At 53.2% G+C, this 26,336-nt stretch overlaps 1 protein-coding gene across 2 annotated transcripts in view; it reads left to right on the forward strand.

Moving 5' to 3' along the window:
- LRRC40 (leucine rich repeat containing 40) overlaps positions 1-26,336 on the forward strand; it is a 146,126-nt gene that overhangs the window by 93,425 nt on the left and 26,365 nt on the right. For both annotated transcript variants that reach the window (XM_063939104.1, XM_063939103.1), the window contains 2 exons: positions 14,690-14,800; positions 22,590-22,667. In XM_063939104.1, coding sequence (XP_063795174.1) covers positions 14,690-14,800; positions 22,590-22,667 — 189 coding nt within the window. The remainder of the gene's footprint in view (positions 1-14,689; positions 14,801-22,589; positions 22,668-26,336) is intronic.

Below are 26,336 nucleotides of genomic sequence, written 5' to 3' on the forward strand. Positions count from 1 at the left end.
GTTTTTCATATTTTCAATTTGGAGACTGCCTCTGTTGGGCGTCAAATTTTACGGACGGCTATGCCGTCCACTTCTCCCTCCTCTCATTAGCTTGCTTTGGGAAATCCCACAAGTAACTGCGCAGCGTCCCCCAGATGGATGAAAGAGAAATAGGGATTTTTGTTTACTTACCGTAAAATCTCTTTCTCTGATTCCATCTGGGGGACGCTGCGATCCCTCCCATATGGTTGTCTGGTTTAACCAGTAAAATTTTTTCGGTCTATCTCCTTTGGCTTGGCTAAACGTTAACTGAGGTGCTGGCTGGGCAGGAAGGAGATGGGAGGGGTTAGAGGGGGGAGGGGTCAGTTTTTAATAGTTCTGTGCCAAACTCCACAACCACACACCTCTAACCCACAAGTAACTGCGCAGCGTCCCCCAGATGGAATCGGAGAAAGAGATTTTACGGTAAGTAAACAAAAATCCCTATTTTTGCGATCACTGGGGGGCATATCTGTAATCTGGCACTGTGGGGGCATATCTGTAATGTGGCACTGTGGGGGCATATCTAGCACTATGGGCACATGGCACTGTGGGAGCATATCTGTATCTGACACTGTGGGGGCATATCTGTAATCTGGCACTGTGGGCACATGGCACTGTGGGGGCATATCTGTAATCTGGCACTGTGGGGGCATATCTGTAATCTGGCACTGTGGGGGCATATCTAGCACTGTGGGCACATGGCACTGTGGAAGCATATCTGTATCTGGCACTGTGGGGGCATATCTGTAATCTGGCACTGTGGGCACATGGCACTGTGGGGGCATGTGTATCTGGCACTGTGGGGGCATATGTGTTTGCGGTTTTTACCTGTGGGGGCCAATGTGTTATTTCGTGCAAGGCAGTCATTACACTCTGTGCAGCAAGGCTACGTCCCTTTTTTTTGTTATACCACGCCCACTTTTTTGTTATACCACACCCACTTTTTGTTATAACACGCCCTTTTTTTTGCACACGCGTCTGCGGCGCGCGCTATTATTCCTCCTGGGTAGATCACAAAAGCTTTTTAGCTTTCAAAGTAGATCGTCGACTCCAAAAGTCTGGCCGCCCCTGCTGTAGATTGTAAGCTCCACTTGGGCAGTGACTCATGTGAATGGCACTGTGGAATATGTGTGCGATAACCATCGGTAACAAATCACCATACATTATAGTTCTATATAGATTTAGCACTGTGCATGTCTATGGCACAATGTCGACTGTTCAGAATGTTGACACTGACATACTGTTAACATTGTGACTGTCCACACATATTAGGGTTAGTCTGCGGCTAGGTTTACATCGAAGGTATCATTGTTGACATAACTACTGAGAATAAGTGTCGGCATGCCAAATGTCGACTTCCAGACCATACGGCATCCCGACCATTAGAAACCCAACATCCCCCTGTAAAGTACCCTAATCCTCCCCTGCCCCCTACCCTAACCTTAACCCTCCTTGTAGTTACCTAACCCTCCCCAGTGGTGCCTAACCCTCCCTTCCCCGCTGCCTAAACCTAACCCTCCCCACTTGGTGCCTAACCCTAACCCTCCCTTCCTCCGCTGCCTAAACCTAACCCTCCCCACTTGGTGCCTAACCCTAACCCTCCCTTCCTCCGCTGCCTAAACCTAACCCTCCCCACTTGGTGCCTAACCCTAACCTCCCTTCCTCCGCTGCCTAAACCTAACCCTCCCCACTTGGTGCCTAACCCTAACCCTCCCTTCCTCCGCTGCCTAAACCTAACCCTCCCCACTTGGTGCCTAACCCTAACCTCCCTTCCCCGCTGCCTAAACCTAACCCTCCCCACTTGGTGCCTAACCCTAACCTCCCCTTCCAAGTCCCTAAACCTCCCTCCCCGGTACCTAACCCTAATCTTCCTGTCCCTGCACCCTAACCCCACTTCTCATGCCTAAACCTATCCTATCCCCCCCCCCCCCCCCCGCGCGGCAGGACGCCATCATGTCCTTCAGGATCCCGGTGTCGGTATATTGACCGCCGGGAGCTTAACTGCATCCCGATTGGTTCAGTCACCGAATGACCAGATCAGAGTAGATCAGTGGTCCCTGTCTATGTAAGGGGCACATTACAGCCACATAATCCCTCAGTGGTGCTGGAGCAGGAGTTAAAAACTTTGTGTGATACATTTTATATGAGAAACGCTAGTTACATATAGCCAGCCGCATGTTCTTGTTATATGCCCATGTATATGGCGACCTCTCTGCTAATTGCTTGCGTGTGTATTCTGATGTCCTCTTCTTCCCCTATTGTCGGGACTTTTCTTTAAATACATCCGCTCCTTCCTCTTATGGAAGGACTGGATCAGCAACCTAAGCTGCATTGCATGACTCTGTAACACGCGGCTGTACAGGCGCCAAGGGAAGGGAGTTCTAATTTCACAGCACTTTCCTAGTCAAGTATCTGCTTTCTAAGAGCCCTTGACGTGAATTTTACACCTTCCCACTTACTGAAAATGACTGGAATCAAGTGCCACCGCTTTATCCCGGGTGTGTGCGCGCAGCTGGGTGTATCCGGGCTATAGGTCCACCATGACAAGGTCAACAGTCATTAGGTTGATCACTAATGGTCGACACGGTCAGTAGGTTGACATGTAAAAGGTCTACAGGGCTTATGATCAGCAGGTACAAAAGGTCGACAGGTTTAAATAGTCGACGCACATGGTCAGCACAGCTTCTTTGGGGGTGTCAACTTTTTCATCCTTTACCATCCATGCGGAATACAATTGGGAATAGTAACAGGGCCCGAAGCATGGCAAGAAAAGCAGTATACTAATGGGGGTTCCACGTGCTTTGGGGGCAGAAACAACACTCAAAAAATTTAAACATGCTGTGTTGACCTTTTGACGCTGTGTACTTAATGCGTGTTGACCATTAGTGGTGGAGCTAATGACTGAAGAGCTGATGATCTGCCCCCGCAGCTGGGAGTGTCCGTGTCATAGCTGCTCATTTCCAGCACTTTTGTAGCTGTGACTTTTGACACTTTGTTAATGTTAAGATTTAATGGTCATTTTTATTTTTTTTTCTAATTTCATGTGAAAAATATTTTATAATTCCATGTACCGCAAAACTCATGACCCTAAATTGGTTCCCTCCAAAACTGGTCAACTTAGACGTAATGCAGTAACGGGTCTGCTAGATTGAGTCATTTATCTTAGGTGTAATGAGAGAGACCCTGTGGGGAGCTGAGTGGGGTGCTCCTGACCCTGTGGGGAGCTGAGCGGGGTGCTTTCCCATCCCCTCGAAACCCCCCCCCCCCCCGACCTTGTGGGGAGCTGAGCGGTGTGCCCCCCCTGACCCTGTGAGGAGCTAAGTGGTGTGCCCCCCCCCCCCCCCTGACCCTGTGGGGAGCGGAGCGGGGTGCCCCCCCCCCATGACCCTGTGGGGAGCTGAGCGGGGTACCCCCCCATGACCCTGTGGGGAGCTGAGCGGGTTGGCCCCCCTGACCCTGTGGGGAGCTGTATGGGGTGGCCCCCCTGACCCTGTTGGGAGCTGTGTGGGGTGGCCCCCCTGACCCTGTGGGGAGCTGAGCGGGGTGCTTTCTCCAGAAAGAACTGGCTTCAGTTCCTGAAGTTCAGACGTTTGTCAAGGGGGTGCTGCATATACAGCCTCCTTTTGTGCCTCCAGTGGCACCTTGGGATCTCAATGTTGTTTTGGGGTTCCTAAAATCACATTGGTTTGAACCACTCTCCACTGTGGACTTAAAATATCTCACATGGAAAGTGGTAATGCTGTTAGCCCTGGCTTCAGCCAGGCGTGTCTCGGAATTGGCGGCTTTATCCTATAAAAGCCTTTACCTAATTTTTCATACGGACAGGGCAGAATTGAGGACTCGTCCTCAATTTCTACCTAAGGTGGTTTCAGCGTTTTACTTGAACCAGCCTATTGTGGTACCTGCGGCTACTAGGGACTTGGAGGACTCCAAGTTGCTGGACGTAGTCAGGGCCCTGAAAATATATGTTTCCAGGACGGCTGCAGTCAGAAAATCTGACTCGCTGTTTATCCTGTATGCACCCAACAAGCTGGGTGCTCCTGCTTCTAAGCAGACGATTGCTCGTTGGATTTGTAGCACAATTCAGCTTGCACATTCTGTGGCAGCCCTGCCACAGCCAAAATCTGTAAAAGCCCATTCCACAAGGAAGGTGGGCTCATCTTGGGCGGCTGCCCGAGTGGTCTCTGCTTTACAACTTTGCCGAGCAGCTACTTGGTCAGGGGCAAACACGTTTGCTAAATTCTACAAATTTGATACCCTGGCTGAGGAGGACCTGGAGTTCTCTCATTCGGTGTTGCAGAGTCATCCGCACTCTCCCGCCCGTTTGGGAGCTTTGGTATAATCCCCATGGTCCTTACGGAGTTCCCAGCATCCACTAGGACGTCAGAGAAAATAAGAATTTACTTACCGATAATTCTATTTCTCGTAGTCCGTAGTGGATGCTGGGCGCCCATCCCAAGTGCGGATTGTCTGCAATACTTGTACATAGTTATTGTTACAAAAATCGGGTTATTATTGTTGTGAGCCATCTTTTCAGAGGCTCCTCTGTTATCATGCTGTTAACTGGGTTCAGATCACAGGTTGTACGGTGTGATTGGTGTGGCTGGTATGAGTCTTACCCGGGATTCAAAATCCTTCCTTATTGTGTACGCTCGTCCGGGCACAGTATCCTAACTGAGGCTTGGAGGAGGGTCATAGGGGGAGGAGCCAGTGCACACCAGGTAGTCCTAAAGCTTTTACTTTTGTGCCCAGTCTCCTGCGGAGCCGCTATTCCCCATGGTCCTTACGGAGTTCCCAGCATCCACTACGGACTACGAGAAATAGAATTATCTGTAAGTAAATTCTTATTTTACTGTGGGCTAGTTTATTCCGCGGTGCTATCTAATTAGCTCCGAATGCAACCCGTCTGCAGCTCTTAGCGATTTCTTTTTTGTTGTTTTGGGACCTCAGCAAGCTCCGAATAAAAATCCCTGTTCAGTAGACCGTTTTCATGAAGCCGGAAGTGTTAACACATAGGTTTATGACTTTATACCGGATTTTATGGCCGGGATTAAATTAACCGCTGTAGATCACTGCAGGCTAATTGATCTATCGGGGCTATCCAATTAGCCCTATAGCCAGGAGCTATTGGGGGCTTTTTTTTTTTTACCCGCCTTATCGGGTCGAAAATAATCACTGATAATCAGGGTGTTAACTGGTGCTTCGGCCCTGTTAACGCACAAATCTGTGAAGTTATCATGGATTCTGTATGTTAACGCACGTTAACCCATGTTAACACCTGTTAAAATGTTAAGTTAATGGGCGTTAGCAAGCTAATCGGGAGAGAAAAAGAAGTGCAGTTGGATAGCCCTGGGTGGTAAAGTTTGAGGCTACCTAATGTTTTAACCGCAGTTATCACCGTGGGTAATTGAATTCCCCTGTTAATGCATGAAAACTCAAGCTTTAATGGGCGCAAAAAATGCCTGTAATTGAATAGCCCGAAGCTAAAAAAAAGTGAAAAAACTTAAGGTTTTCCCCCGTTTTTCATAGTCGCAACATTTTTGGGGTTATTTCAATTCCCCCCCATAAAAGTAGCAATTATATGTTGGACACAAGCATGGTTGGTGTAGTGATTAGCATTGCTGCCTCACGGCACTGTGGTCTTGGTTTTAATTCCCACCAAGACTGTAACTGTGTAGAGTTTGTATGTCTTCCCCGTGCTCACGTGGGTTTCCTCCCGGTACTCCAGTTTGCTCCCACACTCCAAATATATACTGGTAGGTTAATTGGCTCCTGAAGAAAAAAATGACACCCGTTATAGGGACTGTAGATCAGGGGTGGCAAAACAGTCGATCGCGGACATGCGACCAGTCGATCACGATCCGCCGCCCATCCACCCGAAGCCGCGCCTCTCCTGCCTGCCGCCCTGCCCCTCATTCTGGTCTCCTGCAGTGATGGCGGAGTGTATAGCTCAAATCAGGCGCCGGTTCGTTAGCCAATCAGAGCTCGCGGACCGGCGCCTGATTTGAGATATACACACTGCCGTCACCTCCGGAGACCAGACTGAGGGCGGCAGGCAGGAGAAGCATGCGCTGCGCTCTCCACACAGCACGGTGAGCACTACTATGGGGCATATCTGGCACTGTGGGGTCATATCTGGCACTGTGGGGTCATATCTGGCACTGTGGGGTCATATCTGGCACTGTGGGGTCATATCTGGCACTGTGGGGGCATATCTGGCACTGGGGGCATATCTGGCACTGTGGGGGCATATCTGGCACTGTGGGCACATGGCACTGTGGGGGCATATCTAGCACTGTGGGTAAATGGCACTGTGGGGGCATATCTGTAATCTGGCACTGTGGGGTCATATCTGGCACTGTGGGGTCATATCTGGCACTGTGGGGTCATATCTGGCACTGGGGGCATATCTGGCACTGTGGGGTCATATCTGGCACTGTTGGGTCATATCTAGCACTGTGGGCACATGGCACTGTGGGGTCATATCTGTAATCTGGCACTGTGGGGTCATATCTGGCACTGTGGGGTCATATCTGGCACTGTGGGCACATGGCACTGTGGGGACATATCTGTAATCTGGCACTGTGGGGGCATATCTAGCACTGTGGGCACATGGCACTGTGGGAGCATATCTGTATCTGGCACTGTGGGGGCATATCTGTAATCTGGCACTGTGGGCACATGGCACTGTGGGAGCATATCTGTATCTGGCACTGTGGGGGCATATCTGTAATCTGGCACTGTGGGCACATGGCACTGTGGGCATATCTGTAATCTGGCACTGTGGGGGCATATCTAGCACTGTGGGCACATGGCACTGTGGGGGCATATCTGTAATCTGGCACTGTGGGGGCATATCTGTAATATGGCACTGTGGGGGCATATCTGTAATCTGGCACTGTGGGCACATGGCACTGTGGGGGCATATCTGTAATCTGGCACTGTGGGGGCATATCTGTAATATGGCACTGTGGGGGCATATCTGTAATCTGGCACTGTGGGCACATGGCACTGTGGGGGCATATCTGGCACTATGGGGGCATATCTGGCACTGTGCGCACATGGCACTGTGGGGGCATATGTGTATCTGGCACTGTGGGGGCATATGTGTTTGAGGTTTTTACCTGTGGGGGCCAATGTGTTATTTCGTGCGAGACAGTCATTACACTCTGTGCAGCAAGGCTACGTCCCTTTTTTTGTTATACCACACCCACTTTTTTGTTATGCCACGCTATTATTCCTCCTGGGTAGATCACAAAAGCTTTTTAACTTTCAAAGTAGATCGTTGACTCCAAAAGTCTGGCCGCCCCTGCTGTAGATTGTAAGCTCCACTTGGGCAGTGACTCATGTGAATGGCACTGTGGAATATGTGTGCGATAACCATCGGTAACAAATCACCATACATTATAGTTCTATATAGATTTAGCACTGTGCATGTCTGTGGCACAATGTCGACTGTTCAGAATGTTGACACTGACATACTGTTAACATTATGACTGTCCACACATATTAGGGTTAGTCTGCGGCTAGGTTTACATCAAAGGTATCATTGTTGACATAACTACTGAGAATAAGTGTCGGCATGCCAAATGTCGACTTCCAGACCATACGGCATCCCGACCATTAGAAACTCAACAGCCCCCTGTAAAGTACCCTAATCCTCCCCTGCCCCCTACCCTAACCTTAACCCTCCTTGTAGTTACCTAACCCTCCCCAGTGGTGCCTAACCCTCCCTTCCTCCGCTGCCTAAACCTAACCCTCCCCACTTGGTGCCTAACCCTAACCCTCCCTTCCCTGCTGCCTAAACCTAACCCTCCCCACTTGGTGCCTAACCCTAACCTCCCTTCCCCGCTGCCTAAACCTAACCCTCCCCACTTGGTGCCTAACCCTAACCCTCCCTTCCCCGCTGCCTAAACCTAACCCTCCCCACTTGGTGCCTAACCCTAACCCTCCCTTCCTCCGCTGCCTAAACCTAACCCTCCCCACTTGGTGCCTAACCCTAACCTCCCTTCCCCGCTGCCTAAACCTAACCCTCCCCACTTGGTGCCTAACCCTAACCCTCCCTTCCCCGCTGCCTAAACCTAACCCTCCCCACTTGGTGCCTAACCCTAACCCTCCCTTCCCCGCTGCCTAAACCTAACCCTCCCCACTTGGTGCCTAACCCTAACCCTCCCTTCCCCGCTGCCTAAACCTAACCCTCCCCACTTGGTGCCTAACCCTAACCTCCCTTCCCCGCTGCCTAAACCTAACCCTCCCCACTTGGTGCCTAACCCTCCCTTCCTCCGCTGCCTAAACCTAACCCTCCCCACTTGGTGCCTAACCCTAACCTCCCTTCCCCGCTGCCTAAACCTAACCCTCCCCACTTGGTGCCTAACCCTAACCTCCCCTTCCAAGTCCCTAAACCTCCCTCCCCGGTACCTAACCCTAATCTTCCTGTCCCTGCACCCTAACCCCACTTCTCATGCCTAAACCTATCCTACCCCCCCCCCCCCCCCCCCCCGGCGCGGCAGGACGCCATCATGTCCTTCAGGATCCCGGTGTCGGTATATTGACCGCCGGGAGCTTAACTGCATCCCGATTGGTTCAGTCACCGAATGACCAGATCAGAGTAGATCAGTGGTCCCTGTCTATGTAAGGGGCACATTACAGCCACATAATCCCTCAGTGGTGCTGGAGCAGGAGTTAAAAACTTTGTGTGATACATTTTATATGAGAAACGCTAGTTACATATAGCCAGCCGCATGTTCTTGTTATATGCCCATGTATATGGCGACCTCTCTGCTAATTGCTTGCGTGTGTATTCTGATGTCCTTTTCTTCCCCTATTGTCGGGACTTTTCTTTAAATACATCCGCTCCTTCCTCTTATGGAAGGACTGGATCAGCAACCTAAGCTGCATTGCATGAATCTGTAACACGCGGCTGTACAGGCGCCAAGGGAAGGGAGTTCTAATTTCACAGCACTTTCCTAGTCAAGTATCTGCTTTCTAAGAGCCCTTGACGTGAATTTTACACCTTCCCACTTACTGAAAATGACTGGAATCAAGTGCCACCGCTTTATCCCGGGTGTGTGCGCGCAGCTGGGTGTATCCGGGCTATACGTCCACCATGACAAGGTCAACAGTCATTAGGTTGATCACTAATGGTCGACACGGTCAGTAGGTTGACATGTAAAAGGTCTACAGGGCTTATGATCAGCAGGTACAAAATGTCGACAGGTTTAAATAGTCGACGCACATGGTCAGCACAGCTTCTTTGGGGGGGTCAACTTTTTCATACTTTACCATCCATGCGGAATACGATTGGGAATAGTAACAGGGCCCGAAGCATGGCAAGAAAAGCAGTATACTAATGGGGGTTCCACGTGCTTTGGGGGCAGAAACAACACTCAAAAAATTTAAACATGCTGTGTTGACCTTTTCATGTTGACCTTTTGACGCTGTGTACCTAATGCGTGTTGACCATTAGTGGTGGAGCTAATGACTGAAGAGCTGATGATCTGCCGCCGCAGCTGGGAGTGTCCGTGTCATAGCTGCTCATTTCCAGCACTTTTGTAGCTGTGACTTTTGACACTTTAATGTTGAGATTTAATGGTCATTTTTTTTTTTTTTTCTAATTTCATGTGAAAAATATTTTATAATACCATGTACCGCAAAACTCATGACCCTAAATTGGTTCCCTCCAAAACTGGTCAACTTAGACGTAATACAGTAACGGGTCTGCTAGATTGAGTCATTTATCTTAGGTGTTGTAATAGGATTTTTGGAACTGTGAGTGGAATGAGAGAGACCCTGTGGGGAGCTGAGTGGGGTGCTCCTCCCCCTGACCCTGCGGGGAGCTGAGCGGGGTGGCCCTCTGACCCTGTGGGGAGCTGAGCGGGGTGCTTTCCCATCCCCTCGAACCCCCCCGACCCTGTGGGGAGCTGAGTGGTGTGCCCCCCCTGACCCTGTGAGGAGCTGAGTGGTGTGCCCCCCCTGACCCTGTGAGGAGCTGAGTGGTGTGCCCCCCCTGACCCTGTGAGGAGCTGAGTGGTGTGCCCCCCCCCCCTGACCCTGTGGGGAGCGGAGCGGGGTGCCCCCCCCATGACCCTGTGGGGAGCTGAGCGGGGTGCCCCCCCATGACCCTGTGGGGAGCTGAGTGGTGTGCCCCCCCCTGACCCTGTGAGGAGCTGAGTGGTGTGCCCCCCCTGACCCTGTGAGGAGCTGAGTGGTGTGCCCCCCCCCCCCTGACCCTGTGGGGAGCGGAGCGGGGTGCCCCCCCCCATGACCCTGTGGGGAGCTGAGCGGGTTGCCCCCCCATGACCCTGTGGGGAGCTGTGTGGGGTGGCCCCCCTGACCCTGTGGGGAGCTGAGCGGGGTGCTTTCCCATCCACCCCCCCCCCCCCCCCCACAACCCTGTAGGGAGCTGAGCGGTGTGCCCCCCCTGACCCTGTGGGGAGCTGAGTGGTGTGCCCCCCCCCCCCCCCCCCCCCATGACCCTGCGAGGAGCTGAGCGGGGTGGCCCTCTGGCCCTGTGGGGAGCTGAGCGGGGTGCTTTCCCATCCCCCCCTCACCCCCCCCCCCCCCCGACCCTGTGGTGAGCTGAGCGGGGTGCCCCCCCATGACCCTGTGGGGAGCTGAGTGGTGTGCCCCCCCTGACCCTGTGAGGAGCTGAGTGGTGTGCCCCCCCCCCTGACCCTGTGAGGAGCTGAGTGGTGTGCCCCCCCCCTGACCCTGTGAGGAGCTGAGTGGTGTGCCCCTCCCCCCTGACCCTGTGGGGAGCGGAGCGGGGTGCCCCCCCCATGACCCTGTGGGGAGCTGAGCGGGTTGGCCCCCCTGACCCTGTTGGGAGCTGTGTGGGGTGGCCCCCCTGACCCTGTGGGGAGCTGAGCGGGGTGCTTTCCCATCCACCCCCCCCCCCCCCCCAACCCTGTAGGGAGCTGAGCGGTGTGCCCCCCCTGACCCTGTGGGGAGCTGAGTGGTGTGCCCCCCCTGACCCTGTGGGGGGCTGAGTGGTGTGCTCCCCCCCCATGACCCTGCGAGGAGCTGAGCGGGGTGGCCCTCTGGCCCTGTGGGGAGCTGAGCGGGGTGCTTTCCCATCCCCCCCTCACCCCCCCGACCCTGTGGGGAACTGAGCGGGGTGCCCCCCCATGACCCTGTGGGGAGCTGAGCGGTGTGCCCCCCCCTGGCCCTGTGGGGAGCTGAGCAGTGTGCCTCCCCCGACCCTGTGGGGAGCTGAGCGGGGTGGCCCTCTGACCCTGTGGGGAGCTGAGCGGGGTGCTTTCCCATCCAACCCCCCCCCCAACCCTGTAGGGAGCTGAGTGGTGTGCCCCCCCCCCTGACCCTGTGGGGAGCGGAGCGGGGTGCCCCCCCCATGACCCTGTGGGGAGCTGAGCGGGTTGCCCCCCCATGACCCTGTGGGGAGCTGTGTGGGGTGGCCCCCCTGACCCTGTGGGGAGCTGAGCGGGGTGCTTTCCCATCCCCCCCCCCCCACAACCCTGTAGGGAGCTGAGCGGTGTGCCCCCCCTGACCCTGTGGGGAGCTGAGTGGTGTGCCCCCCCTGACCCTGTGGGGGGGCTGAGTGGTGTGCCCCCCCCCCCCCCCCCCCATGACCCTGCGAGGAGCTGAGCGGGGTGGCCCTCTGGCCCTGTGGGGAGCTGAGCGGGGTGCTTTCCCATCCCCCCCTCACCCCCCCCCCGACCCTGTGGTGAGCTGAGCGGGGTGCCCCCCCATGACCCTGTGGGGAGCTGAGTGGTGTGCCCCCCCTGACCCTGTGAGGAGCTGAGCGGGTTGCCCCCCCATGACCCTGTGGGGAGCTGTGTGGGGTGGCCCCCCTGACCCTGTGGGGAGCTGAGCGGGGTGCTTTCCCATCCCCCCCCCCCCCCCCCCCACAACCCTGTAGGGAGCTGAGCGGTGTGCCCCCCCTGACCCTGTGGGGAGCTGAGTGGTGTGCCCCCCCTGACCCTGTGGGGGGGCTGAGTGGTGTGCCCCCCCCCCCCCCATGACCCTGCGAGGAGCTGAGCGGGGTGGCCCTCTGGCCCTGTGGGGAGCTGAGCGGGGTGCTTTCCCATCCCCCCCTCACCCCCCCCCCCCCGACCCTGTGGTGAGCTGAGCGGGGTGCCCCCCCATGACCCTGTGGGGAGCTGAGTGGTGTGCCCCCCCTGACCCTGTGAGGAGCTGAGTGGTGTGCCCCCCCTGACCCTGTGAGGAGCTGAGTGGTGTGCCCCCCCCCCTGACCCTGTGAGGAGCTGAGTGGTGTGCCCCTCCCCCCTGACCCTGTGGGGAGCGGAGCGGGGTGCCCCCCCCATGACCCTGTGGGGAGCTGAGCGGGTTGGCCCCCCTGACCCTGTTGGGAGCTGTGTGGGCTGGCCCCCCTGACCCTGTGGGGAGCTGAGCGGGGTGCTTTCCCATCCACCCCCCCACCCCCAACCCTGTAGGGAGCTGAGCGGTGTGCCCCCCCTGACCCTGTGGGGAGCTGAGTGGTGTGCCCCCCCTGACCCTGTGGGGGGCTGAGTGGTGTGCTCCCCCCCCCCCATGACCCTGCGAGGAGCTGAGCGGGGTGGCCCTCTGGCCCTGTGGGGAGCTGAGCGGGGTGCTTTCCCATCCCCCCCTCACCCCCCCCCCCCCCCGACCCTGTGGGGAGCTGAGCGGGGTGCCCCCCCATGACCCTGTGGGGAGCTGAGCGGTGTGCCCCCCCCTGGCCCTGTGGGGAGCTGAGCAGTGTGCCTCCCCCGACCCTGTGGGGAGCTGAGCGGGGTGGCCCTCTGACCCTGTGGGGAGCTGAGCGGGGTGCTTTCCCATCCAACCCCCCCCCCCAACCCTGTAGGGAGCTGAGTGGTGTGCCCCCCCTGACCCTGTGGGGAGCTGAGTGGTGTGCCCCCCCTGACCCTGCGGGGGGCTGAGTGGTGTGCCCCCCCCCCCCCCCATGACCCTGCGAGGAGCTGAGCGGGGTGGCCCTCTGGCCCTGTGGGGAGTTGAGCGGGGTGCTTTCCCATCCCCCGCTCACCCCCCCCCCCCCCAACCCTGTGGGGAGCTGAGCGGTGTACCCCCCCCTGGCCCTGTGGGGAGCTGAGCGGTGTGCCCCCCCCCCTGGCCCTGTGGGGAGCTGAGCGGTGTACCCCCCCCTGGCCCTGTGGGGAGCTGAGCGGTGTGCCCCCCCCGGCCCTGTGGGGAGCTGAGCGGTGTGCCCCCCCTGGCCCTGTGGGGAGCTGAGCGGTGTACCCCCCCCCCCCCCCCTGGCCCTGTGGGGAGCTGAGCGGTGTGCCCCCCCCTGGCTGAGCGGTGTGCCCCCCCTGGCCCTGTGGGGAGCTGAGCGGTGTACCCCCCCCCCCCCCCTGGCCCTGTGGGGAGCTGAGCGGTGTGCCCCCCCCTGGCTGAGCGGTGTGCCCCCCCTGGCCCTGTGGGGAGCTGAGCGGTGTGCCCCCCCCTGGCTGAGCGGTGTGCCCCCCCTGGCCCTGTGGGGAGCTGAGCGGGGTGGCCCTCTGACCCTGTGGGGAGCTGAGCGGGGTGCTTTCCCATCCAACCCCCCCCCCCAACCCTGTAGGGAGCTGAGTGGTGTGCCCCCCCTGACCCTGTGGGGAGCTGAGTGGTGTGCCCCCCCTGACCCTGCGGGGGGCTGAGTGGTGTGCCCCCCCCCCCCCCCATGACCCTGCGAGGAGCTGAGCGGGGTGGCCCTCTGGCCCTGTGGGGAGTTGAGCGGGGTGCTTTCCCATCCCCCGCTCACCCCCCCCCCCCCCCCCCCCCAACCCTGTGGGGAGCTGAGCGGTGTACCCCCCCCTGGCCCTGTGGGGAGCTGAGCGGTGTGCCCCCCCCCTGGCCCTGTGGGGAGCTGAGCGGTGTACCCCCCCCTGGCCCTGTGGGGAGCTGAGCGGTGTGCCCCCCCCGGCCCTGTGGGGAGCTGAGCGGTGTGCCCCCCCTGGCCCTGTGGGGAGCTGAGCGGTGTACCCCCCCCCCCCCCCTGGCCCTGTGGGGAGCTGAGCGGTGTGCCCCCCCCTGGCTGAGCGGTGTGCCCCCCCTGGCCCTGTGGGGAGCTGAGAGGGGTGCCCCCTCCCCCCCCCCCCCTGACCCTGTGGGGAACTGAGCGGGGTGGCCCCCCTGGCCCTGTGGGGAGCTGAGCGGGGTGGCCCCCCTGGCCCTGTGGGGAGCTGAGCGGTGTGCCCCCCCTGGCCCTGTGGGGAGCTGAGCGGTGTGCCCCCCCTGACCCTGTGGAGAGCTGAGTGGGGTGCCCCCCCTGACCCTGTAGGGAGCTGAGTGGGACCCCCCCCCCCCTCCCCCTAACCCTGTGGGGTGCCCCTCCCCCTGACCCTGTGGGGAGCTGAGTGGGGTGCCCCTGACCCTGTGGGGAGCTGAGTAAGGTGCCCCTCCCCCTGACCCTATGGGGAGCTGAGTAAGGTGCCCCTCCCCCTGACCCTATGGGGAGCTGAGTAAGGTGCCCCTCCCCCTGACCCTATGGGGAGCTGAGCGGGGTGGCCCCCCTGACCCTGTGGGGAGCTGAGCGGGGCGGCCCCCCTGACCCTGTGGGGAGCTGAGCGGGCTGGCCCCCCTGACCCTGTGGGGAGCTGAGCGGGCTGGCCCCCCTGACCCTGTGGGGCGGTAGAAAGCTTAGATATAATAATTAGGGATGTTGTCATCAGCTGTAGATTTGGTAAATCATAGGTTAATTCCAATATCAGATATGTTTGATTTATTTCAGGATAGTGGAAATGAAAGACTCTGCGTGTGATGTAAACCTCGGCTTCAATAAAATCCCAGCAATTTCCCTGAATCTGTGCATGCTGCTACAGCTGACACACCTAGACATGCGGTAAGTGACTGATGCAGACACATCCATCCCATGTCCTTACAGATGGCTCATCCTGGTTCTATATGGAGTCTCCAGCAATCGGCTTCTAGTTCATTTTATGTTAGCAGCAGGATAACGGTGTAAGAAGCACAATGATGGTGATTTCCAGGGGTGGTAGTCATGTGACCGCCGGTCAATCCATGTGGAATACGGTGTCTATAGGTAAGAGCACAGCACAGATGATTACCAGTCTCCGTATCATTAGTTGTTAATCGTTTATCATTTGTGTGACTTTCTGTCGTGTCATTTTGTGGTTCAATTTTCCTTTTTTTTGTGGATGCTGATAAAACATTTAATAAAAAAACAACATGTAATAAAAAAACAACTGTTAGATAAATCTGTTTTGAACATGGATGACCCAGAAATGGAAGCACCTGACACACCGGGGATCCCGGCGTCGGTAAGGTGACCGGCGGTCAGGAGACTGCCGGTCACCCGTACTACACCCTCCAGGGGTGGTAGTCATGTGACCGCCGGTCGGCTGACCGACACTCACATGACCTCCTCCGTGAGCCCGACGGTTCACTATCCCGATGGTCGGCATGCCGACCAACAGGGACTATTTCCACTCGTGGGTGTCCACGACACCCATAGAGTGGGAATAGAACCCGTGGCGACCGCAGGTCGCCACCGAGCCCGCAGCGTGGCGAGCGCAGCGAGCCCGCAAGGGGCTTGCTGCACTCGCCCCTCCCCGCCGGGATCCCGGCGTCGGTATGCTGCCGGAATCCCGGCGTCGGTAAGGTGACCGGCGGTCAGGAGACCGCCGGTCACCCGTACTACACCCATTTCCAGCCTCAACCATACAGCACAAGATCTCCCCTGTAGATGAGCTGCGTAGTTTGTAAGAGGCAAGTCTACGTATCTCCTGGTTGTGTCAGGTGCTTCCATTTCTGGGTCATCCATGTTCAAAACAGATTTATCTAACAGTTGTTTCTCTAACGTCCTAGTGGATGCTGGGAACTCCGAAAGGACCATGGGAATAGCGGGCTCCGAAGGAGGCTGGGCACTCTAGAAAGATTTAGGACTACCTGGTGTGCACTGGCTCCTCCCACTATGACCCTCCTCCAAGCCTCAGTTAGATTTTGTGCCCGGCCGAGGTTGGATGCACACTAGGGGCTCTCCTGAGCTCTTAGAAGAAAGATAGTCTTAGGTTTATTATTTTCAGTGAGACCTGCTGGCAACAGGCTCACTGCAACGAGGGACTAAGGGGAGAAGAAGCGAACTCGCCTGCTTGCAGCCAGCTTGGGCTTCTTAGGCTACTGGACACCATTAGCTCCAGAGGGATCGACCGCAGGCCCAGCCTTGATGTTCGGTCCCGGAGCCGCGCCGCCGTCCCCCTTACAGAGCCAGAAGCAAGAAGATGGTCCGGAAAATCGGCGGCATGAAGACATCAGTCTTCACCAAGGTAGAGCACAGCACTGCAGCTGTGCGCCATTGCTCCTCTCACACTTCACACACCGGTCACTGAGGGTGCAGGGCGCTGGGGGGGGGGCGCCCTGAGGCAGCAATAAAAACACCTTGGCTGGCAAAAATACCTCAATATATAGCCCCAGGGGCTATATATGAGGTAAATACCCCTGCCAGATTCCATAAAAAAGCGGGAGAATAGGCCGCGGAAAAGGGGCGGAGCTATCTCCCTCAGCACACTGGGCGCCATTTTTCCCTCACAGTTCCGCTGGAAGGAATCTCCCTGGCTCTCCCCTGCAGACTACTCTACAGTAAAAGGGTAAAAAAGAGAGAGGGGGGGCATTTAATTTGGCGCAGTATATAGTATATATTAAAAAGCAGCTATAAGGGACATAACTCAGTTAGTCCCTGCCTTATATAGCGCTCTGGTGTGTGCTGGCATACTCTCACTCTGTCCCCCCAAAGGGCTTTTGTGGGTCTTGTCCTCTATATTGAGCATTCCCTGTGTGTGTGGAGTGTGTCTGTACGGCTGTGTCGACATGTTTGATGAGGATAATGAGGTGGAGGCGGAGCAGGTGCCTTTAGAAGGGATGTCACCCCCTGGGGGGCAGACACCTGAGTGGATGTGCTTATGGAAAGAAATGAGTGCACGTATAGACTCATTACATAAGAAATTTGACGACATGCCGACTGCGGGACAGCCGAGTTCTCAGCTCGTGCCTGTCCAGGTGTCTCAAAAGTCATCAGGGGCTCTGAAACGCCCGCTATCTCAGATGGCACAAGTAGATGTCGACACGGATACTGACACCAGTGTCGACGACGAGGAGTCAAATTTAATGCCCATTAAGGCCATTCACTGCATGATTGAGGCAATGAAAGAGGTGTTAAATATCTCTGATTTACATCCAGGTACCACAAAAAAGGGTATTATTTTTGGGGAGAAAAAACTACCTGTAGTTTTTCCCCCGTCAGATGAATTAAATGAAGTGTGTGAAGAAGCGTGGGCTTCCCCTGATAAGAAATTGGTAATTCCTAAGAAGGTACTAATGGCGTTCCCTTTCCCGCCAGTGGATAGGTTACGTTGGGAAACACCTTGTAGAGTGGATAAAGCGCTCACACGTTTGTCTAAAAAGGTGGCACTACCGTCTCAGGATACGGCCGCCCTTAAGGAACCTGCTGATAGAAAGCAGGAGGCGATCCTGAAGTCTGTATATACACACTCAGGCATTATACTTAGACCAGCTATTGCGTCAGCATGGATGTGCAGTGCTGCCGCTGCGTGGTCGGATAAACTGTCAGAAAATATTAACCAAGTCCGCCGCATGACGGTGGGGCTCCACAGGCGGAGCCAGGTACGGTGGGCGCCCGCCTCATGAATTTCAGCGATCAGTGGGCTCGCTCACAGGTGGATCCCTGGATCCTTCAAATAGTATCTCAGGGGTACAAGCTAGAATTCGAGGCGGCTCCACCCCACCGGTTCCTAAAATCTGCCTTGCCGATTGCTCCCTCAGACAGGGAGGCGGTGCTAGCAGCGATTCACAAGCTGTATTCCCAGCAGGTGATAATCAAGGTACCCCTACTTCAACAAGGCCGGGGTTACTATTCCACACTATTTGTGGTGCCGAAACCGGACGGTTCGGTGAGACGCATTTTAAATTTGAAATCCTTGAACACATACATAAAAAAATTCAAGTTCAAGATGGAATCGCTCAGGGCGGTTATTGCAAGCCTGGAGGAGGGGGATTACATGGTATCCCTGGACATCAAGGATGCTTACCTGCATGTCCCTATTTACCATCCTCACCAGGAGTACCTCAGATTTGTGGTACAGGATTGCCATTACCAATTCCAGACGCTGCCGTTTGGACTCTCCACGGCACCGAGGGTATTTACCAAGGTTATGGCGGAAATGATGATACTCCTTCGAAAAAAGGGAGTTTTAATTATCCCATACTTGGACGATCTCCTCATAAAGGCACGATCCAAGGAACAGTTGTTAGTGGGAATAGCACTATCTCAGGAAGTGCTGCGCCAGCACGGCTGGATTCTGAATATCCCAAAGTCACAGCTGGTCCCGACGACACGTCTAATGTTCCTGGGAATGATTCTGGACACAGTCCAGAAAAAAGTGTTTCTCCCGGAGGAGAAAGCCTTCTCTAGTCAGAGACCTCCTAAAACCAAAACAGGTATCGGTGCATCACTGCACGCGGGTCCTGGGAAAGATGGTAGCTTCTTACGAAGCAATTCCATTCGGCAGGTTCCATGCCAGGATTTTTCAGTGGGACCTGTTGGACAAGTGGTCCGGATCGCATCTTCAGATGCATCGCTTGATAACCCTGTCCCCAAGAACCAGGGTGTCTCTTCTGTGGTGGCTGCAGAGTGCTCATCTTTTGGAGGGCCGCAGATTCGGCATACAGGACTGGGTCCTAGTGACCACGGATGCCAGCCTACGAGGCTGGGGGGCAGTCACAAAGGGAAAAAACTTCCAAGGACTATGGTCAAGTCAGGAGACTTCCCTTCACATAAATATTCTGGAACTAAGGGCCATTTACAATGCCCTAAGTCAAGCAAAATCCCTGCTCCTACACCAGCCGGTGCTGATCCAGTCAGACAACATCACGGCAGTCGCCCATGTGAATCGACAGGGCGGCACAAGAAGCATGGATGGCAATGGCAGAAGCCACAAGGATTCTCCGATGGGCGGAAAATCATGTACTAGCACTGTCAGCAGTGTTCATCCCGGGAGTGGACAACTGGGAAGCAGACTTTCTCAGCAGGCACGACCTCCACCCGGGAGAGTGGGGACTTCATCCAGAAGTCTTCCAAATGATTGTAAATCAGTGGGGTCGTCCACAGGTGGACATGATGGCGTCCCGCCTAAACAAAAAACTAGAGAGGTATTGCGCCAGGTCAAGAGACCCTCAGGCGATAGCTGTGGACGCTCTAGTGACACCGTGGGTGTACCAGTCAGTTTGTGTTCCCTCCTCTACCTCTCATACCAAAGGTATTAAGAATAATAAGAAAGCGAGGTGTAAACACAATTCTCGTGGTTCCGGATTGGCCAAGAAGAGCGTGGTACCCGGAACTTCAAGAGATGATCTCAGAGGACCCGTGGTCTCTGCCGCTCAGACAAGACCTGCTACAGCAGGGGCCCTGTCTGTTCCAAGACTTACCGTGGCTGCGTTTGACGGCATGGCGGTTGAACGCCGGATCCTGAAGGAAAAGGGCATTCCGGAGGAAGTCATTCCTACGCTTATTAAAGCTAGAAAAGAGGTTACAGCAAATCATTTATCACCGCATATGGCGGAAGTATGTTGCATGGTGTGAGGCCGAAAAGGCCCCAACAGAGGAATTTCAACTAGGTCGATTTCTGCATTTCCTGCAAGCAGGAGTTAATATGGGCCTAAAACTAGGCTCCATTAAAGTACAGATCTCGGCTCTGTCGATTTTCTTTCAAAAAGAACTAGCTTCAGTACCTGAAGTTCAGACATTTGTGAAAGGAGTGCTGCATATTCAGCCCCCATTTGTGCCTCCTGTGGCACCTTGGGATCTCAACGTGATGTTGAGTTTCTTAAAATCACATTGGTTTGAGCCACTAAAAACCGTGGATCTGAAATATCTCACGTGGAAAGTGGTCATGTTATTGGCTTTGGCTTCAGCCAGGCGTGTGTCAGAATTGGCGGCTTTATCATGTAAAAGCCCTTATCTGATTTTCCATATGGATAGGGCAGAATTGAGGACTCGTCCCCAATTTCTCCCAAAGGTGGTGTCAGCGTTTCACCTGAACCAGCCTATCGTGGTGCCTGCGGCTACTAGGGACTTGGAGGACTCCAAGTTGCTAGACGTTGTCAGGGCCCTGAAAATATATGTTTCCAGGACGGCTGGAGTCAGAAAATCTGACTCGCTGTTTATCCTGTATGCACCCAAAAAGCTGGGTGCTCCTGCTTCTAAGCAGACTATTGCTCGCTGGATTTGTAGTACAATTCAGCTTGCTCATTCTGTGGCAGGCCTGCCACAGCCAAAATCTGTAAATGCCCATTCCACTAGGAAGGTGGGCTCATCTTGGGCGGCTGCCCGAGGGGTCTCGGCTTTACAACTTTGCCGAGCAGCTACTTGGTCAGGGGCAAACACGTTTGCAAAATTCTACAAATTTGATACCCTGGCTGAGGAGGACCTGGAGTTCTCTCATTCGGTGCTGCAGAGTCATCCGCACTCTCCCGCCCGTTTGGGAGCTTTGGTATAATCCCCATGGTCCTTTCGGAGTTCCCAGCATCCACTAGGACGTTAGAGAAAATAAGAATTTACTCACCGGTAATTCTATTTCTCGTAGTCCGTAGTGGATGCTGGGCGCCCATCCCAAGTGCGGTTTATCTGCAATACTTGTACATAGTTATTGTTAACTAAATCGGGTTATTGTTGAGCCATCTATTGAGAGGCTCAGTTGTTTCATACTGTTAACTGGGATTCATATCACGAGTTGTACGGTGTGATTGGTGTGGCTGGTATGAGTCTTACTCGGGATTCAAAATCCTTCCTTATTGTGTACGCTCGTCCGGGCACAGTGTCCTAACTGAGGCTTGGAGGAGGGTCATAGTGGGAGGAGCCAGTGCACACCAGGTAGTCCTAAATCTTTCTAGAGTGCCCAGCCTCCTTCGGAGCCCGCTATTCCCATGGTCCTTTCGGAGTTCCCAGCATCCACTACGGACTACGAGAAATAGAATTACCGGTGAGTAAATTCTTATTTTTTTTATTACATGTTCTCACAAAAAAAAGGAAAATTGAACCACAAAATGACACGACAGAAAGTCACACAAATGATAAACGATAAACAACAAATGATACGGAGACTGGTAAACATCTGTGCTGTATACCTATAGACACCGTATTCCACATGGATTGCCTGGTTAATGCACTGTATAATGAGCTGCCAGATCAGCAATACAGATTTCCCTTGAGACACGGAATGCATTCTGCTCGCTGATGAAGTGCGTTGTGATTGTGTAGTGGTTTATGAACGCTTAGCACTACGTAGAAGAGCATTTCCTCTCTGGTGCCCATACACTTATGAGATAATTGGTGCTATCCTTTGATTTCGACCACATCTGTGAGAGAAATCGAAGGATTGTATGCACGTTTTAGTACCTTGAGACGCGATGCGCGGGCACGCCGGTCGAATATCGCGTCTCAAGATAGTATGTGCTGCACATAATATTTCTCGCATCGCAGTGCAATCGCATGTGGTTTTAGACCCACATGAGATATATCACACTGCGATGGGCACCCGCCGGGAGCGGCCAGAGGCCGCTCCCACTCTGCGGTGACGTGCCCATCACGTGATTACCATGCGATCTATCGCATGATCGCATGGTAATCACTTTGGCAGTTCAGGTGCGATGCCCTGCGATGTCGCGTCGCAGGACATCGCACAAGTGTATGGCCAGCATAAGAATCTCATACAACCATTAATACTTGACGCACTGTTCTCAGAAATGGGCAATTCCTTAAATTATGAATTTGGGTCCATCAGCCCAAAAATGATGCCTCCACGGTGCCTCCATCATTGCTGCGGTGCGTTTTAGCACAGCAGGTGATCAGCGATAGACAACCTATGCACCCCAATACGCAGGTGCGTCGGCAAACAACAGACATCGTTGAACAGCGACAGGCTGGTGCGAAAAGTTCAATCGCACAGCCATTCACAAGGTGAATGACAGGAAGAGGCCATTTGTGGGTGGTAACTGACCGTATTCTGGGTGTGTGGGAAAATGCAGGCGTGTCCAAGTGTTTTCTGGGAGGGTGTCTGACGTCAGCTCCGGCCCCGATCAGCCTGTTCTCATCGCCTGTTCTCATCGCTCTGTAGCTGTAAGTCCTGGGCTACTCACACACTGCACACAGTACAAAAATCTGTAGATGGTGAACGAGGTGCCAACAGATTTGCAGCTGTCCGCTGACTGAGGTTTTTTTTGCACCTTGGTGTATACATGGGATCGCTCACTTGCACGACGAATATACACTCCCCTTGGACGGTGACTATCTGAACGCAGCACACCACATTTAGCAGCCCAGCGATCAGGTCTGAATCCCCCCCCTATGTTTTCATGATAATGGGCTCCGTGTTAAACATCTTCCTTTACTGTAGGTGATCGGTAGCCTATATACTATACTGGGAAGTGATAATGCTACCTTTAGTAATTAGCCAGAGACTTCAGTGTAAAGGGCCACCTTATGATGAATAGTTGCCAGTCAGGATTTTGGCAGAGTTCTCCTGTTGTTTTTTTAAAGTGGCAGTCATTTACGTGGCAAAATCAACCTGGAATTTGCATAATTGAATTTTACATTGCAGGAACAACGCGCTTGTGTGTGTTCCCGATGAGCTGGAAGCGCTGACACGGCTGCAGACCATAATCCTTTCTTTTAACAGGTCTGTAAGAGTCATCACATGTTACCAGTGAGTGTTGTGTATTGCCGTAATGGCAGCGGTGGATGCAAATGCTCTGGAAGGGTGTCACCCTCCGTCAGAGTACTTCAATGGCTTGTACCTGCCTTCTTGGCGTTATTTACTATATTGTGTTTTCTCTTACGTCCTAGAGGATGCTGGGGACTCTGTAAGGACCATGGGGTATAGACGGGCTCCGCAGGAGACATGGGCACTACAAAGAACTTTAGAATGGGTGTGCACTGGCTCCTCCCTCTATGCCCCTCCTCCAGACCTCAGTTAGATCCTGTGCCCAGAGGAGACTGGGTGCATTACAGGGGAGCTCTCCTGAGTTTCTCTGAAAAATAATTTTGTTAGGTTTTTTATTTTCAGGGAGCACTGCTGGCAACAGACTCCCTGCATCGTGGGACTGAGGAGAGAGAAGCAGACCTACTTAAATGATAGGCTCTGTTTCTTAGGCTACTGGACACCATTAGCTCCAGAGGGAGTCGGAACGCAGGTCTCACCCTCGCCGTTCGTCCCGGAGCCGCGCCGCCGTCCTCCTCGCAGAGCCGGAAGATAGAAGCCGGGTGAGTATACGAAGAAATAAGACTTCAAAGGCGGCAGAAGACTTCAGATCTTCTATGAGGCAGCATTGTAAGTAAAACTGGTTTAAAAATGTAAAATAGTTATGACTGAGGATAAAATGCATAAGATCACATATAAAATCCCTGTGGGTGCCAGCGAGGGAAGGGTCGCTTTCCAGAAACACCCTACATGCGGATATGCCTTTTGAATGCTCGATACATGTATACAAAGATTGCTTTTACTTCAACTGTTGATAGTAGATCTGTGGAGTACCTAGATCTGATTTTATCTGGAGAGAATGGGAGGGTCACGTCGAGAAATTTTATCAAGGAAGTGGACATGAACAGTTACTTGCACTATCATAGTAACCACCTAGAAAGGTGGAAGAACAATGGCCCTCATTCCGAGTTGTTCGCTCGCAAGCTGCTTTTAGCAGCTTTGCACACGCTAAGCCGCCGCCTACTGGGAGTGAATCTTAGCTTATCAAAATTGCGAACGAAAGATTCGCAATAATGCGAAAAGACTTCTCTGTGCAGTTTCTGAGTAGCTCGAGACTTACTCGGCATCTGCGATCAGTTCAGTGCTTGTCGTTCCTGGTTTGACGTCACAAACACACCCAGCGTTCGCCCAGACACTCCTCCGTTTCTCCAGCCACTCCCGCGTTTTTCCCAGAAACGGTAGCGTTTATTCACACACTCCCATAAAACGTCCAGTTTCCGCCCAGAAACACCCACTTCCTGTCAATCACATTACGATCACCAGAACGAAGAAAAAACCTCGTAATGCCGTGAGTAAAATACCTAACTGCATAGCAAATTTACTTGGCGCAGTCGCAGTGCGAACATTGCGCATGCGCAGTTAGCGGAAAATCGCTGCGATGCGAAGAAAATTACCGAGCGAACAACTCTGAATGACCACCAATATCCTGGCATCCCAATTCTCAAGAATAAAAAGGAATTGCACAAGCTCCAAAGACTGTGATGACCAACTTGAAGTCTACAGAAAAAGGTTTGAGGATAAAAGTTACCCTGAACCCATTCTAGATGCACCTCTGGAAAAGACAAGAAGCCTCAACAGAGAGGAATTATTAACGTATAAAACCAGAGAGGAGAAAAAAGACTCGGTCGCCTTCATTACCACCTTCAGTCAGCATGAAAAAGTAATACGGAAATCACTCAGAACTCATTGGAACATTCTTTTAATGGACCCGGTGCTTAAGGAGATTCTACCGCCACAACCTGAACTTGTATTCAAAAAATCAAGAAATTTGAAGGACATTGTTGCACCAAGTATGCGAAGAGAGGAAACAATGTACAAGACCCCGAGCCTGAAATGTACAGGATCATATAAATGTGGAAAGTGCAACATCTGCAGATACTTACATCGAAGCAGGAAAACATTTAGTGACACGGATGACAAGAAGGAATATACCATAAAGGACTTTATGAACTGCAATACATCATCTGTGATTTACCTCTTGGAATGTACCTGTAAAATGAAATATGTGGGAAAGACAAAAAGACCCCTGAAAATACGGATCCAGGAGCACATAAGAAACATCAAAAACAAAGTAGAGAGCCATGCAGTTTCCAGACATTTTGCGGTACAACATGATTCCAATCCAGAGGAAGTTACATTCAAGGCTATTGAACACGTGGTCCTGGGTGAGAGAGGAGGGGACCTCACTAATAAACTGTCCAGAAGGGGAAATGTACTGGATCTTCCAGTTGCAGACTCTACATCCAGTTGGCCTGAACGAGGGATATGAAATTGCACCTTTTCTATAAGGTGCAGTATCCGCTACCCCTCTTTTTTATTCTCTATATACCGTGTTTATTCTCTTCCTTGTTCTGTATTCCACGTCATCCAATAAGTCACGTTTTGCACTTTAAAAGATATTAAACAAGTGTTTCAAAATAACCAGGTCTTTGTTATCATGGTGTCTGTTTGAATCCGCGTACAGTCAAACCACACTGGTACGCCCAATCTCGCCTGATCTTGGAAGCTAAGCAGTGTCTGGGCCTGACCAGTACCAGGGAGGGAGACTACCTGGGAAGATCAGGTACTGTAATGATGACAGACGAGCACCAATACATAATGACCAAGCACTGCGGTATTTTATTGTCACCTATTTGATATTAATTAATAAAACACGTTGGATTACCATTTACACACTCCCGTTCCCCTGCACCTGTCATATATATATAATTTATTTATTTATTTTTTAATTCCCTCACGGGCATCATTATCTAGATGAGCCCAATGTCACTTCTAATAATATAGATATGACACTTAAATATATTCACTTTTACTGCACTGGCACTTTAAAATACGTATAATAAATGACGTATGTCTATTTTTTATTATGGCTGTGTCTACTTTTGACTGTAGCCATGGAAACTATGCCTGTATTTGATTATCTATATTATGATATGTTGATTCTATCATTTGTTTTCTATTATTGAATATATGCAACATGTTGCCATGGAAACCGAGCTGCCTGTATCCTGGGACTGTCTGCATGACTACTCAAAGATGGCCGCCGCAGCCTCATTGAAAAATATGACAAGAAACCCACATAAAATGGACTCTCCCCGAGTGAGCTGGAGGAGACAAAACATCCCCCTTTATGTAAAAGCAACACAAAATACCCGTGGGCGCATGCGCATTGAGATTCAGGAAGCCGGGAGCCGCCGTGCGCGCATGCGCGATCGCCGCCGGAAGTGGGGCGGAAGTGACGTACGGAGTCCTCCGTCACTGGAAGTGTGGCGGAAATGACTCCTGTTCACATTCTGGACGTTTTTAAACGCTATTTCATACTGTTTTTCACTCGTTTTCATCAATATTGGACATGCCTGGTGAGGACCTCACCCCTGATATGTTTTAAAATGAGCTTTGTACGCTCTGTTAATGTTTGTTGTCAGATCACATCACATGATCTATTATGATGTCACCACCTCATACCTAAGTGATATGGGTATAAATAGACATACAGCTTCATTCTGTCCCTAACCCTTGAAGAAGTCTGGTGAGACGAAACGCGTTGGGCCTGTACTGACCACCCAGTATTTTCAAGTTAAGTTTATT

Source organism: Pseudophryne corroboree, chromosome 9, assembly GCF_028390025.1.
Source record: "Pseudophryne corroboree isolate aPseCor3 chromosome 9, aPseCor3.hap2, whole genome shotgun sequence".
Classification (NCBI taxonomy): Eukaryota; Metazoa; Chordata; class Amphibia; order Anura; family Myobatrachidae; genus Pseudophryne; species Pseudophryne corroboree.